This window comes from Festucalex cinctus, chromosome 1 (assembly GCF_051991245.1).
Source record: "Festucalex cinctus isolate MCC-2025b chromosome 1, RoL_Fcin_1.0, whole genome shotgun sequence".
Taxonomy (NCBI): Eukaryota; Metazoa; Chordata; class Actinopteri; order Syngnathiformes; family Syngnathidae; genus Festucalex; species Festucalex cinctus.
Window position 1 is genome coordinate 46,103,536 of NC_135411.1, and position 15,713 is coordinate 46,119,248.

The 15,713-nt window shown below is 45.1% G+C and overlaps 1 protein-coding gene across 7 annotated transcripts in view; it reads left to right on the plus strand.

The window, feature by feature from the left end:
• The window catches only part of pde1cb (phosphodiesterase 1C, calmodulin-dependent b), a 282,706-nt gene that overhangs the window by 86,537 nt on the left and 180,456 nt on the right, over window positions 1–15,713 (plus strand). For 4 of the 7 annotated variants that reach the window (XM_077537610.1, XM_077537623.1, XM_077537636.1 and 1 more), the window contains one exon: window positions 7,164–7,190. The exons of the other annotated variants lie outside the window; for them this stretch is intronic. In XM_077537610.1, the coding sequence (XP_077393736.1) occupies window positions 7,164–7,190 (27 nt within the window). The remainder of the gene's footprint in view (window positions 1–7,163; window positions 7,191–15,713) is intronic. 7 annotated transcript variants of the gene reach the window in all.

Sequence of the window (15,713 nt, forward strand, 5' to 3'; positions counted from 1 at the left end):
AAATGACGAATGAGGTTTGTTGTATTGAATGCCTTGCGTGCAGTCCCACCACGACTTATTTCGACGTTGCAGGAATTACAAATTGCGATCCTGGGCTCCTTTACTTTTATCGTGAAATACTGCCAAACTGTCGACATACTGTTGCTGCTGTTTGTATTGCAGCGCACACAAGTGCGCATTTGCACACGTGACCTTGTGGGCGGGCTTATGTCTCAGCAGAAGAGGGCAATGGTTGACTTTTTCGTACTTTTACGCGAGAGAGATGTGATCGGTAGACAAGATCGAATTTATTTTGAGGGATCGATCGATCACCGATCGCCCAAAATTACGAAAATTGAGGCCGATCGATTGGTCGGCCGATCGATCGGTGCACCCTTAATATATATATATATGTGACAAGGCGAGGACAAGTAGGACTCAGACGCAGGCGTAAGGTAGGCCACCAAGGCAGCAGGTTTATTTCCGGCCAACAAAGGTCTCCTCTCAAACTGAGAGGAGAACAGGGAGGGGAAAAAGTGGAGAACAAAAAGCACTCCACTAGGGAGGAAAAAACAGGCAAAAGGTACTGGGGACAACAGAAAGCGCTCCGCTAGGGAGGAAAAAGGGCACAAGGCAAAAGGGGTAACTAAAGGCGCTCCAAAAGGGAGGAAAAGGCACAAAAACAAGGCAACAACGCTAGGCAACATGAACAAGGTCATAAGGACTGTGGGACGCTTCCATGCACTGACGGTGACACTTCGGCACTGAGGGGAGAATGCAGGTGGCTTTTATTGCAGTAGGTGATTGGTGGCAGGTGGTGATAATCATGAGCGGGGACCGGTAATGAGTGAGCGGCAGGAAGGGCAAGTGACCTGGGGTGAGAGGAGAGTAAGGATTTCAAAGTAAAACGGGAAACAGAGACACAAAAATAAAAGCATGAACCGCCACGCCTGGTGGCGGCGTGACAGTACCCCCCCCTCAACGGCCGGCTCTTGACGGCCCAGGAATGTCAGGGTGTTCAGCATAAAAATCATCAATTAAAGAGGGATCAACGATGAACCGGGAGGGGACCCATTGTCTTTCCTCCGGGCCGTACCCCTCCCAGTCGACTAGGTATTGTCTCCCGCGGCCCCGATTACGCACATCTAAGAGTTTCCTGACCTTGTAAACGGGGCCGCCTTCAACCATCTCTGGGGGGGGTGGGTCGGGTTCGGAGGGCACAAGTGGGCTTTCGTGGACCGGCTTGACTTGACTGACGTGGAATGTCGGATGAACTCTGAGGGATCTTGGCAGGCGGAGTCGAACGGCGGCGGGACCTATGGACTTGGTTACTGGGAAAGGCCCCACAAATCGCGGGGCCAGCTTCGGACATGGTACCTTGAGTCTGAGGTGTTTTGCTGATAGCCAAACTCGCTGGCCTGGGCGGTATTCAGGTGCCGGTCTCCTTTTCCGGTCGGCGGCCCTCTTCACCCGGTCTCCCTGGCGTTGAAGCGCCGTCCGGGCCGCCGACCAGACTTTGTGGCACCGACGGATCATGGCCTGGACCGAGGGAACCGTTGCCTCCTCCTCCAGTTCAGCGAAAAACGGTGGATCGTAGCCGTGGACGCATTTAAACGGGGTAAGACCTGTGGCAGATGTGGGCAATGAGTTGTGTGCGAGTTCGACCCATACCAGGTACTTGCTCCAGGTGGTCGGGTTCTGGGAGACAAGGCATCGGAGACCGGTCTCAAGCTGTTGATTTAGTCGTTCGGCCTGTCCATTGGCCTCAGGGTGGTATCCAGACGTCAGATTGGCTTTGGCACCCAGGGCTTTACAAAACTGTGACCAGAAGCGGGAAACGAACTGTGGTCCACGGTCGGAGACGATGTGCAGAGGGAAACCATAAAACCGGAATATGTGGTGGATCATGATGTCGGCTGTAGTTTTGGCGGATGGGAGCTTGGATAGTGGAATAAAGTGAACCATTTTGGAGAACCTGTCGACAACGGTGAGAATTGTGGTTTTACCATGGGATAGGGGCAGTCCGGTCACAAAGTCCAATGAGATTTCTGCCCATGGTCTGGATGGGATTGGTAGTGGCTGAAGAAGGCCCATCCGGGACTGAGTCGAGGACTTGTTGCGGGCACAAGTGGGACAGGCAGCGACGTACTCTTTTACGGTGGTTTCCATTGCCGGCCACCAGAATCTCCTGGCAACAGCATACATGGTCCTGCGGACTCCAGGATGACAAAACAGCTGTGAAGTGTGAGCCCAGTGTATCACCTGAGATCGTAGTTCCTCAGGCACGAAGAGTCGACGTGGTGGACAAGACGTGGGGGGAGTGACGTTGCGCAATGCCTCCTTGACATCGTCCTCAATTTGCCATCTCATGGCTCCAACAATGCAATCCCGGGGCAGGATGGTCTCAGGCTCGGCCTCCAATAGCTCAGATTCGTGGATTCTTGACAATGCGTCTGCTTTGACGTTTTTGCTGCCTGGTCTGTAAGTTAAAGAGAATACAAAGCGGTTAAAAAACAAGGACCACCTGGCCTGTCGGGGATTGAGTCTTTTGGCCTGGCGTAGGTACTCCAAATTTCGGTGATCGGTCCAGATCACAAAAGGCATTTCAGCGCCTTCCAGCCAGTGTCTCCATTCTTCTAGGGCCACTTTTACAGCGAGAAGCTCCCGATCTCCGACTGAGTAATTGCACTCAGCCTTGGATAATTTACGTGAAAGAAATGCGCAGGGATGTGTCTTGCCGTCCTCTTGACAACGCTGGGACAGCACCGCCCCAATTCCAACACTGGAGGCGTCTACTTCCACCACGAACTGGCGTTTGGGGTCTGGGACTCTGAGAATTGGGGCATGGGTGAAGCGTGCTTTTAAGTCTTTGAATGCCTTTTCGGCTTCCGGGTTCCATGAAAAACGGACTTGTGGGGAGGTCAAGGCGTGTAGAGGAGCGGCAATGGTGCTGAAGCTTCTTATGAATCTGCGGTAGAAGTTGGCGAATCCGAGGAACTGTTGAACTTTCTTCCGGGAGTCTGGCGTGGGCCACTCTCGTACGGCGCTGACCTTGTCCGCGTCCATTTCCACCTTCCCTGGTGACACGATGAATCCCAGGAAGGAGATGGTGTTAACATGAAATAGGCTCTTCTCAGCTTTCACATACAGATGGTGATCCAAAAGACGTTGGAGTACTCTGTTTACGTGGTCTCGATGGCTCATTAGGTCAGGTGAATAGATCAGAATGTCATCCAAGTAAACGTACACGAAGTGATCTATGAAGTCCTTGAGTACCTCATTTATCATTGCCTGGAAGACGGCGGGAGCATTCGTGAGGCCAAATGGCATGACCAGGTATTCATAATGTCCCCGAGGAGTGTTGAAGCCTGTCTTCCATTCGTCTCCCTCACGGATCCGAATGAGGTGATAGGCGTTCCGCAGATCGAGCTTCGTGAAGATCTTGGCTTGTTGCAGCTGATCGAACACCGAGGACATCAAGGGCAATGGGTACCGGTTCTTGACAGTGATGTCGTTCAAAGGACTGTAATCGATGCAGGGGCGTAGGGATCCATCCTTTTTACTCACAAAGAAAAAGCCTGCTCCTGCAGGCGAGGAAGACGGTCGGATGAGGCCGGCTTTCAAGGAGTCATCAATGTAGTGGTTCATGGCCTGGCGTTCGGGTCCTGAGACTGAGTACAGTCTCCCCTTGGGAATGGTTGAACCGGGATTCAGATCGATCGGGCAGTCATATGGGCGGTGTGGAGGGAGAGTCATGGCTTTGGTTTTGCTGAAGACCTCCCGCAGGTGGTGGTAGCAGGAGGGAACAGTGTGCAAGTTCGGGTACTCTTCTTGAGCCGGTGGGACGAGAGTCACCTGGTGAACCTGGGCTGTGGAGTTTCGGAGTGCGGGTTGTTCCGACCCGTGAGAGCTGCAGTCCTTTCCCCACTCCAGAACAACTCCAGTGTTCCAGTCGATTCTGGGGCTATGTAGACACAGCCAAGGGTGTCCCAGAACCAAAGTGGGGGAAGCAGCGTGGAAAACATGGAAACGGAGAGTCTCGAAGTGAGGTCCGATTCGGACTTCCAGAGGTTCAGTAATGTGGGTGATTTGGAAGAGCTCCTTGCCATTCAGCGCTCGAGCCTGGATGGTCAAAGAAAGGGGTTCGGTGGAGGCTCGTATTTGCTTTACGAGCTCCCAGTCCATGAGACTTTCGTCGGATCCGGAGTCGATGAGGGCTGACAGATCTATGGTGACATTGTGGTGGATTATCTGAATTGGCGTAAGTCTGTGATTCTTGGCGGGTCGGGGTGACGGAGGACTCACCGGAGAGTGGCCCTTTGTGGTGCAGGATTCCACCAAGTGCCCAAGACCACCACAATAGTAGCAGCGGCCCTCTCGGCGTCGGCGCTGCCTCTCCTCCGGCGAAAGCCGTGCCCTTCCCAGTTGCATGGGTTCGTCGCTAGCGAGGTCCACCTCTCCTGGTTCCGGTCGGGAAGGAGCGATGAATCGCGGCCTTCTGGCCTCCGGTGTCCGCGTCCAGGGGGTGGGTTCCTCCCTCCTTCGCGGTCCGCCGATCTTGGCCAGCTCCTGGCGACGATGATCGGTCCGGATGGCGAGGGAAATCAAGGCGTCCAAGTCCGCGGGGAGATCTACGGGAACCAGAAGCTCTTGAATGGCAGGTGAGAGTCCTTTCAAAAAATGGTCGTGAAGTGCGATGGCGTTCCAGCCACTGTTCGTTGCCAGCGTTCGAAAGCGAACTGCATAGTCGCTGACAGATTCTCTGCCTTGCTGAAGTCGGCTCAGTGCTCGTGCCTTCTCTCGGTCATTGTTTTCTGGATCAAAGACTTGGCGCAAAGCGATTTGAAAGTCCTGTACGCTTTGGCAGACCGAGGAACCCCTGGCCCATTCCGCGGTCGCCCAGGTTTTGGCCCGACCCGTCAGGTGAGACACCATGAAGGCCACTCGGGATCGGGCTGTGGGAAATGCCTGTGGTAACTGCTCAAAATGAATGTCGCATTCCGTGAGGAAAGTCTGACAGCGTCCGGGTTCACCGGAGTATCGTTCTGGGGAGGCCAGTCTTAATCCTACCCCGGTGAATGGCGTGGTCGGTACAGAGAACTCAGGGTGAGGAATCTGTCCAGTGGGAGCTGGCGCTCAACGCCGTGAAAGGCTTACCAGCTCGTGGACCTGGCTGGTCAATTCCTCCATCCGGGACAGCATGGTCTGTTGGATCCGGTCCTGGTTGTTGAGCCGGGCCTCCTGGCTCTGCAGTGCGGCCTCGACCGTGCCTGCTGGGTCCATGCTGGCCGAAGTGTACTGACAAGGCGAGGACAAGTAGGACTCAGACGCAGGCGTAAGGTAGGCCACCAAGGCAGCAGGTTTATTTCCGGCCAACAAAGGTCTCCTCTCAAACTGAGAGGAGAACAGGGAGGGGAAAAAGTGGAGAACAAAAAGCACTCCACTAGGGAGGAAAAAACAGGCAAAAGGTACTGGGGACAACAGAAAGCGCTCCGCTAGGGAGGAAAAAGGGCACAAGGCAAAAGGGGTAACTAAAGGCGCTCCAAAAGGGAGGAAAAGGCACAAAAACAAGGCAACAACGCTAGGCAACATGAACAAGGTCATAAGGACTGTGGGACGCTTCCATGCACTGACGGTGACACTTCGGCACTGAGGGGAGAATGCAGGTGGCTTTTATTGCAGTAGGTGATTGGTGGCAGGTGGTGATAATCATGAGCGGGGACCGGTAATGAGTGAGCGGCAGGAAGGGCAAGTGACCTGGGGTGAGAGGAGAGTAAGGATTTCAAAGTAAAACGGGAAACAGAGACACAAAAATAAAAGCATGAACCGCCACGCCTGGTGGCGGCGTGACATATATGTATATGTGTGTATATATATATATATATATATATATATATATATATATATATATATATATATATATATATATATATATATATATATATATGTATATGTATATATATATATATATATATATATATGTATATATATATGTATATGTATATAGTCGCTCTGCCACCTACCGGCTCAGTCTTGTCCACGCCTCCTTAGCGAGTTGGAGTAGTAGCGTTTTGCAAACCTGTTTATACCGATTTTCAGGTTTGGGATGTAGTAGTATAGCATTTGGTTAGTTTATTTAGCATAATTTTTCGTAGTATAGACATTATTTAGATCGTAGTTTTCACTGCTGCTCGCCCAATCCTCTCCCTATTCGCAAGCCCAATGGTCCTCCAGGCAACACCTCCTTTGAGCGCCGTTTTCAAATATTAGTGAGGGCTGTAGAAAGAGTCTTCTGTGTTCATGGTGAGTTACACTTTAACATGAAATGTGTAAGTCCCGTCATTCATCAGCTTTCAATCCCCATTTTGCAACTCAGTGGGAGGTTTGAAAGATGAGATGGTAATCTTTATTTCTTCCTGTTTCCTCATTGTCTTCCCTTTCTTTGAGTGTCATTTAGCCTCTGTCACAACTCAAACAAGCCAACTCAAACACGCCGAATACTTTCATGCCTATCGTTAGGCCAGATGATTGAGTTTTTTTCCGATGGAGTTCCTCAGCACGAGGTTGGAGCTCTACATAGAATAATTGAGAAACAAATCAAACTAAGTGCCGACAGTTGTGCCTGAGCAGCATTTCATCCCAAGCCCACGTGTTTTCGGACTGAAGTGGGACCCCTTCAACTTGCCAATGACGAATACCTTAAGTGTGTGTATGGATTTGGCTTTTAGAGGCACGCTGTAGGCACATGGCGGAGTCGTGGGTGTTTGTTTCAGACCAAATGTTAGCGTAAGTGATAGTAGGTGTGTGTGTGTGGGCTCCTCGTTGTATGAAAGTAGGCAGGATGTCAGAGGGTGGAGTGGATGTGTGCATGCGTTTGTGTGAGCGAATGCTCATGTTTTATGCACGCCGTTCTCCTAAATTATCTGCCTAAGTAATTGCACTGTTGTTGAGTTTACTGTGTCTACTTGACAACTATTGCTATTTCTGTTAGAAAAATAAATTAATTAAATAAATGTCACACAGAATTGCTTTTGTATTCTTAGCGTTAACCTCTTGACGTCTATGTTTGCAGTAATTCTGTGGTTATTACATTGTCTTAGATATTTTTCACTTGTCTTCAGTAGAAGTACACTTAGAAGCACTTTTCATTCCATCCAAATCTAACTTGGTCTTATCTCTGGCAGGCGCAAGTACAAGAAGACATCCCAGAGGTAAGACTTGACGATGGAAACATTGCAATGCCATCATCACATTTCAGATGATTTTCCCTCCTTCACTCCCTTGACTTTGTTACCAAGGACTATTGGGCCCAGAAAAGAAAACACATTATGAGAATAAATCCAAGATGCCACATTACGGGAATAAAGTTGCTAGTCATTAAAATTAACTTGCAGTGTCTTCGTTAATCCATCCATCTATTTTCTTTCACTTATCTGGGGTTCCACACCGAAACAGCATTTTCTGTCCCTGGATGTTAGCGTCTCCATGGGACTTTTTCAGGGCCGAGCGGTTCCGTTGTAACCGCTTTTTCGAACCCTCTCGACAGTGGTTCTGCGGCCGAGTCGTCACTGTAATCTGATTGATCGACAGCAAGCAATGCCGTGGCACGCGCCCATTTCCTTGTTTTATACGAGAGAGGCAGAGCCGCCCGCCAAAGTCATAAAAATACAGTATATACAACAAATATAATGTTTTACAACAACGCTGAACTATATTTACAATTTAAAAGGTACTTGTGGATGGAATTGTAATGCTTCTGGTTTATAAAAAATCGCAAGTGCACGAAGCTCGCAGTTCATGTGTTCCCATTTACTTGAATGAGAGCTCGAGCTGCAGTGAACTGATTGAGGCTGAGCTCTGCATTCGAAATAGTGCAAAGCTCGCCGGCCGTGAATCAAGATCGCAATATTTAACCCATGGTGGTCCATATGAAATTGTTAATACGGTTCAATATTGGCACGACTTGCTGCTCGTGAAATGTTATGGCAGAGCCACACTGCGGGTGTGCAACTTGGACAGTTCAAATGATCCCGCCCCCATTCCGCAGCGCGCCTCTTGTAATGGAAATACAATGGCGGTCGTGTAGTGTCATTCCGTGAGGTGCGGTGTCGTAGCGTGCCATGCAGGACTAATGGAAAAGCGGCAATAGTCTCTCCAGAGTGTCCTGTGGTGGGCACAGGTCCTCCTACCAGTGGAATGTGCCCGGAACACTTCACCAGGGAGGCAACCAGATACTCGAGCCACCTCATCTGGGCCCTCTCGATGTGAAGGAGCAGCAACTCTACTCTGAGCGCCTCCTATATGATCCCGCTTCTCAGCCTATTTATAGGGGAGGGACGAGACACCCTGCAGCAGAAACTCATTTCGGCTGCTTGTATCGCTTGTTTGAACTTGTTCTTTCGGTGAAGTCATGACCCAGTGCTCACAAGGGTGAGAATGAAGATAGACCAGTTAATCTACAGGTTAGCTTTCGCTTCAGCTCCTTCATCAAATCAGACCGATACAGAGTCTACATCACTGCAGATGCTAAACCGATCTGTTGGTCAATCTCCCGCTCGTTCCTTCCATTACTTGTGAATACGAAAACAAAATGTTCCTCCTCATTGGGCCGGAATCAACTTCAAACGGGAGAGGCATGCCACCTTTTTCCGACTAAGGACCATGGCCACAAATTTAGGGATGCGCGATTCTCATCCTAACCGCGTCAAATGTAGGTGCGAACTACGCCAGAGAAATTTGAAGATCGTGGCTTGAAAAAAAAGCCAACAGAACCACATCAGATGCAAAAAGCAGAGACTCAATACTGAGGTCACAAACCCCAACTCCCTACATTTCAGCTGCAAATAAGAATGCTGTTTGAGAATTTTATGTATCAGTTGTTAACAAAGGGCAACTTTGCCAGAGTCCTATCCTTACTGGAAACAAATCCAACTTAACTGCTGGCAGTGTGGCTCAAACTCTGACACCAATCGTACATTATCGAACAGCTCATATTAGCGTACCCGTACCCCATTCTCCTGGAGCACCCTCTTTATGTTAAGAGGAAAAAAACTAGTATTTTGAGAATAAATGTCTAATGTTTAGTAATATAATGAGAAGAAAAGTGACAATGTTATTCAAAAGTGTTTAGAGAAGTTAAATTATAAGAATAACGTTAGTAAACAGCCATTCAGTACATTTACATTTGTTGACTTCCATGTCACTCAACAGGCCAGGCCCAGTTATAAATGACACATACACTTTCAGTGTCACCGATACCAAAGTGTAGATTGTTAGGGTGGTGACCCCAAGTGGATAAAATATCTCGCATGCATATATTTTGTTATTACTGGATATGCATGAAACTTTAAAATATATATACGGTAAATAAATACATAAGTAAATACATTCATAATTATATAGAAATAAAGTAATCACTTATTCACAGATTTTTTTTCTCATATCCTAGCAAGAGATTAATGTATTACATAACTGAGGGAAAGAAATTTGGGGGAAAAAAAGGCCCTATTCCTTGGTAGTCTATGATTTCAGCAAGTTCATTCTGAATAAAAGTGGTGATGGTATTTTCTTTACCTGTATACTGTGTGATGTGTCTTTTTTGCTCTGATCTCCCCTAAATGGGTGCTCCTTCAACAGGTTAGGCATTAGTACTGTGCTGTTACCTGAGTCAAATACAACTGATCACACTTGTCAGAATCACTCTGCCTTATCCCCTTGTCTCCGTTCAATTTGTCTCGTGATGGATGTCTCCTTGTTGGGCAGACATTATAAGAGACTTGATCTATCTGTGAGACGCGGACAACCTCGCCCAGCCTTGACAAATAACTCTCATGCCACATTATCGACGCCAGCATGAAACTTTTATTTATTTGCCCCCTGTTGGAGATGCCCAAGGGAAATCGGGCCCTCTATTAAATTGACTTAAATGTATTGAGTTACAAGCGCAATTGTGAAGTCTTTAATTAATGCCACGGAATGAGTGGGTAATGGATATTTAAGTATCATTTATAAAGGCTGTGTCTTTATTGATCTCAAACGTGCCATCGGTGGCCATTATTCTTTTCAGGCCTCTCAAGCGATAATGTGCTCAGAACAAATTGCATAGATTGAATAACCAGGAGGACTTTTAATGTTGTGATGTTTCAATTATTGATATTGTGTTGTGTTAAAGCTCAGAAAACTATGATAAACTCAATTTTTTACAGATCTGATCAGCTTCATCAGTTTGGCCTATATGTTGCGTATTTTGTTCAGTTTGTTAAACTTGCGGATCCGAACAATAATGCCATTTATCAGATCCTTGAATTGAGACACTACCGCTGCAGTGTTTCCCACACATTTTTATACATCTGTGGTGGGCTGCAAACTGATACATCGTGGCACTACCTGTAAATTCGTAACCGTTATATCCGCTACCGTTTCCTTAATTATGCACTGTACCGTACTGTACCATATGTCATGATGCGGCACAAGAAGTCACCCCTGACTTACCGACATACAATAAACCCCTAGCACTGCCACAATAGTATCCTTAAAAATAAACGGCATCCAGTTGATGTGATTTAAAAAAAAAATGCACTTATTGAGCTTGTACGTGCCCATGCGATGAAGATTCTCTGTAGCTTCGTACATGAAAGTCGTGATTACATGTATGCATAGGCCTATTGTATGTCCTCGTACACACATTCTGGACAAATGTACATTTGCAACATGCACTCACGACTGTGAAAGGCCAGTAAAAGTCTTCCATACGTGACATACAGTTACATTGTCATTGCACAATGATGGTATATTTGTAGTATGTATCACAAGCTGGAACAATGTGCATCTGCAGCCAAAGCATCTCACAAACGAATCAAATATCCAAATGCATTATTGTATTCCGCCTCAAATTGTTTGCAACTTATACGGCTGTGGCCCCCGTGCCCTTTAAACTGATGAAACACTAAATATTTCAACAGCAGTTGAAAATGCAGCCTTTGCTTCCTCATTGTCGCGAATGCTGAAATTTATTGTGAATGTTTACCAAACTCAAAAATAGACGGTGCTACAGTATACTGGATTCTTGCTCTGTCTGGGTACACACATTAAAGCTTGGCTTATGCTTGACGCATGTACGTTCTGCGCGGAAATGAGACGTGTAGAATCAGGTCGACACGAGTCTTGCAGCTTTTTCTACGCTGCACGACTTGCCCCCCTCTGTTAGCTTCTATTTTCCCAAACTATAAGAGGCAGTGAAGAGCGTCTACACACTATGAACAACACTTCACCACAATAGAAGTCAGAAAGCATTTTTTAAATATTCAGTTATCTATTGACAACAACACTTTAGCTTAAACAGTCTACATACATCAAACAAAATAAATGAAAACAGAGTTGGGATGTTGAAAACAGTGTTGTAGAAAACACTATTGTTGACAACAGCTTTTTGCTCTTCCACCATTTTTCCCCACACTGGCCATCCGCATAGTTTCCAAATTTGGACAGTGCCGACACTGCTTGGAGGAACGTGGCTGCTGAAATGATGTCATTTCACCGCATGGAGCCGTGCGGATCTCACGGACACGTCAAGCATAAACCAAGTTTAAGACAATCAAGCTGTTTTTGTCCCGTTTTAGACAAAGGGAATTAATATGCATTTCAAACCTCATTTTTCTTTAGGAAAGCCAGCTTAACTTAATGCTAACAAACAATGCAAAACACCATTGACAAGCATTGATAGCCATGGTTTCAAAAGCTATTAATATTGAACACAAACAGTGGAGCAACACATCTAGATAAGACTCACAGACATATACTCTTTATCCTCTACAAAAATATTTTAATAATACTAGTAGTAGAAAATTACTGTTCTTCTTTGTGTCTAAATGACAGTAATATAAATAATTTTAAAATAAAAAGTACTTGTACTATGCTTTTTATTAGTGTCTACCAGTGGTCAAGGCAGGCACACCAGAAAGGAATGAAATGCAGCAATGAATCATCATGCTCAGCTGTTTTATTTATTCATTTATTTAATTAATTACATTCTATTTAGTCGTTACTACTCTGTTGTAAGTACAAATTTATAAAGTGCTATTTTTACCTTTTATTTAAAAAAAAAAAAAAAAAAAAAAACAAGCACAAACATTTTCTTTGTTTTTCGGGTTAATGGCATTGCCGTTAATTTCAGCGGAGAACAATAATGAGTGTTTTGAGCCACAAGTGTGGTTACGGAACAAATTAAACTCATATCCCAAGTCACCTACGCCAGCCCACCGCCTGTGGTAGTTCCCTTCTTATATAGATCTATATAATATTACGCTGTTGTTGTGCTCCTGTTCCAAATTAAATCTGCTGCGGGCTGCCATCTGTAGAGTGCGTTGGCACAAAGTGCATTAAGCAAGTAAACAGGACATCGCAAGCAGTCCATAAAGCTGGCCGCAAACAAAATAAAGGTTTGCGAGGCACCACGCCGGTACCGTTTTCAATGAGAGTCGTGGGATTGTTCACGCAGTTAAGACTAATTGAGCAACGTGGTACTGGTCGTCACAGTCTGTGGTCTCAGTCTCTCTCTCGGTGACGGGAGGGGCGGGCGGTTGAGTTCCTGTGTGGAGGAGTGGCGTGATTGACAGCTCCACATGTGTCCGTGTAATTACGGCCGGGCTAATTGGCAGAGAGGAACACTGGGACATTGTCATTACTGACACACCAGGACAGCCTCTCATGCAGATGGAGAAAGAGAAAGAGAAGGAGAGAGAGAGCGCACTTCTTGCAGTGATGGAAAGAAAGAGAAGATGATTTGTGCGGGGGTCTACGTGGGTTGGGCGTTGGTGGAACACAAACTGTTTACCGGATGCTATTTTGGATTGCGTTTGATCACATGGTCACTATTATTGTGTCATGGTATTATTATTTAACCATTTTCAAAGCTTGGAGTAATTTGTGCTTAAGTACAGTGCTTAATTTTTATTTTTTTTCATTTACCGTTATTTATTCAGGTATGGTAGTTGACAACAGATTGCCAAACTGGTGGTAGACAGACAGCAGTCAAAAAAAAAAAGGCAAATACAAACAACAAACTGTACAATGTGATATAGTTACTGTACATACTTACATAATACATTACATGACATCATAGTACATGGTGATTAAAAGGTTCATAACAGGCTAAAACCAGGTGCAGGGTTTAAAGGCAGGGTCTTCCATTTTCACTCGGGAAAATGCACTTTATGAATACAGGATGTATGACCATGAATTCCTTCTCAATCGACACCTCTGGGCTTCTGTTAATGTCTGGTGGTGATTTTTTCCTTACGCCATTATGAAAATTCAGGAGGCGATACAACACAAAGCAACCGCAGGGAAACTGTCTCTCGCTGACGTCACTAACGTCATGTCCGATTCAGAAGCTGAGAGCGCCACTGGCCAAATTTTGCGCAGGTAATTTAAAAATAATGAAATGCTATTTTAATATATTTTGACTCGATGAGCCGTTCATTTTGTCGTGTATATTATATTGTTCAAAACAACATTAAAAAATAACCTGAGTTGTCCCATACACTTTTAAGTATAACTCACCCCAACTAGACTTCTTGCTCCACCCCTCACCAATATTTGAAAACTGCGCTCAAAGGGACTGTTGCCTTTTATGATGGCGACAGTACAGGAAAAATGTTGATCTCTACATACAACGGTCAGCCATTAACATAGTTAACCTTACTCAAGAGATTTCCCCACCAGTCAGCTTCCTGAATGGTTTTCTTTGAATGCAGTGTGAATGCTGCACACCAAATGACACGGTGAGTATGCTTTTAATAAAAGTGTTTTGACAGTACAACCATGTTAGCTTGCAGCCTGTGAGAGGGTTTTTGTGTCTGCTCGGCCTCCAGTGGGCTGTCGATGTTTGTTCACGGTGGCTACTAGGGGTGTGAATTGCCTAGTACCTGACGATTCGATTCGTTTCACGATTCACAGGTCACGATTCGATTCGATACCGATTAATCCCGATACGAATGGTCCCGATTCGATACCGATTAATCCCGATACGAATTTATAAGTCGATTGTTGCGATTTTTTTTCATTCATATTTAGAAAATACTAATCAGTAAGCTTGTAGAGTGTAAGATTTATATGAAAATGTATTATTTATTTATCTGAAATTTCAGTCTTATAGAGGTTGTAATCTGTTTCATGTTTGAACAGCATTAAAATAAAAATATTAAGGCTTAATGTGCCGTTCATATAACATTCTTCCATGCTCAAGGTGTGAATCCTAAAAAAAAAAAAAAAAAATAAAATAAAATAAAAAAAAAAAAAAAAAAAAAAAAAATCGATTCTGCTGATTATTGAATCGATTCGAGAATCGCGCGATGTAGTATCGCGATATATCGCCGAATCGATTTTTTTTTAACACCCCTAGTGGCTACGACTGCTTCTTTTTTCTTTCTTTTTTTTTTTTATCTCATAAGCGGTCGTGACTCTGCTCTCTGGCATTTCCAGTTGGTTTCACTCAATCTTTGTAATTATGAGAGTGCGCGGGCAGCGTCATATTGCGAATTGAAGGTGTGCGTTTCAGCGCGTGATTTGTCTTTGACATTTGAGCCGTCGCAATTGCATCCGTGACAAGTGACGAAGAAACAAATGAAGTCAAACACCCTTCAAGCAAAGTCAAATTCCACACCCCAGTTTCATTTGAATAATTTATTTCAAATTCTAGTCCAGCAGTGACGCTAATAATATAGTCTAAAGATTCATTAATATAAGAAATGTTCATCGTCAAATGATAGCAGTTATTTTAATTTGTTGGTCGAGACTGATCTGCAGTCAAGTACAGTGATTCCCATACTTGATTGGGCCTATTAAGAGAAACTGGGGAGGTATTAAAGGTATCGATTCATGGTTTTATGAATCAATATTGGGCTATGAAAAGGAATATCGATTCAATATCGATATTTTAGACCCAGCCCTACCGCATTCTATTGGTAAATCAATATTTTGTGTTACTTATTGAGGCCATTCATTTAAATAAATACCAATCCAAATAATTGTGAGTCCTCTGATTCTGTAACGTACCATTATTATTGTTATTATTTTGTAAGTTATTGTGGTTCCCACTATCAGATGCTTTTAAAGATCAATAAAATATCCCTGCTGTTATCAATTGTTATTCAGCGTTTTTGCTTATTTCTTCTGTTAGTTCAAAAACTGCTGTTGAACTTATTTTTCCGGAAGACATATTGACTCGGACCTATAATGGCATATTTGGTCAATAATTAATCAAAAATGTCTAAATCTGAAGTGTTCTTCCTCCTCCCAAATCCCCTCAACAAATGTTGCTTTTTTTAAATTTCAACATGGAGCATTTCACTCGTCAGCATACGATTAGCATAAAAATAGCAAGAAGAGGGCACAATGAATAAATCAAGATGTTGACAGAGACGAGTGTGAGGGGGGAGCAGGAAAGCGACTCACTGGGGAGAATTGAACTCTGGCTAATGTCAGTAATCAGGGAGAAAATCTTGCAGGCAGTGGCTGCCTTCAAGAGCAGCCCATATTACCCAATGCCTCTCGTGTCTCCTCGCCATTCGTCAGTCAGCGCAGCTACCGGGGCTATTTACTGGACAGCGCTCATTAACAATGCCATGCTGTCTTGATTTCATTCTCGCATTCAGATTAGCCGGCAGCTCTGGCCAATGTGGCGATTGTTGTAAAGCAAATAATTGCTTGACATGAAATACTTTGCCATTAAAAAC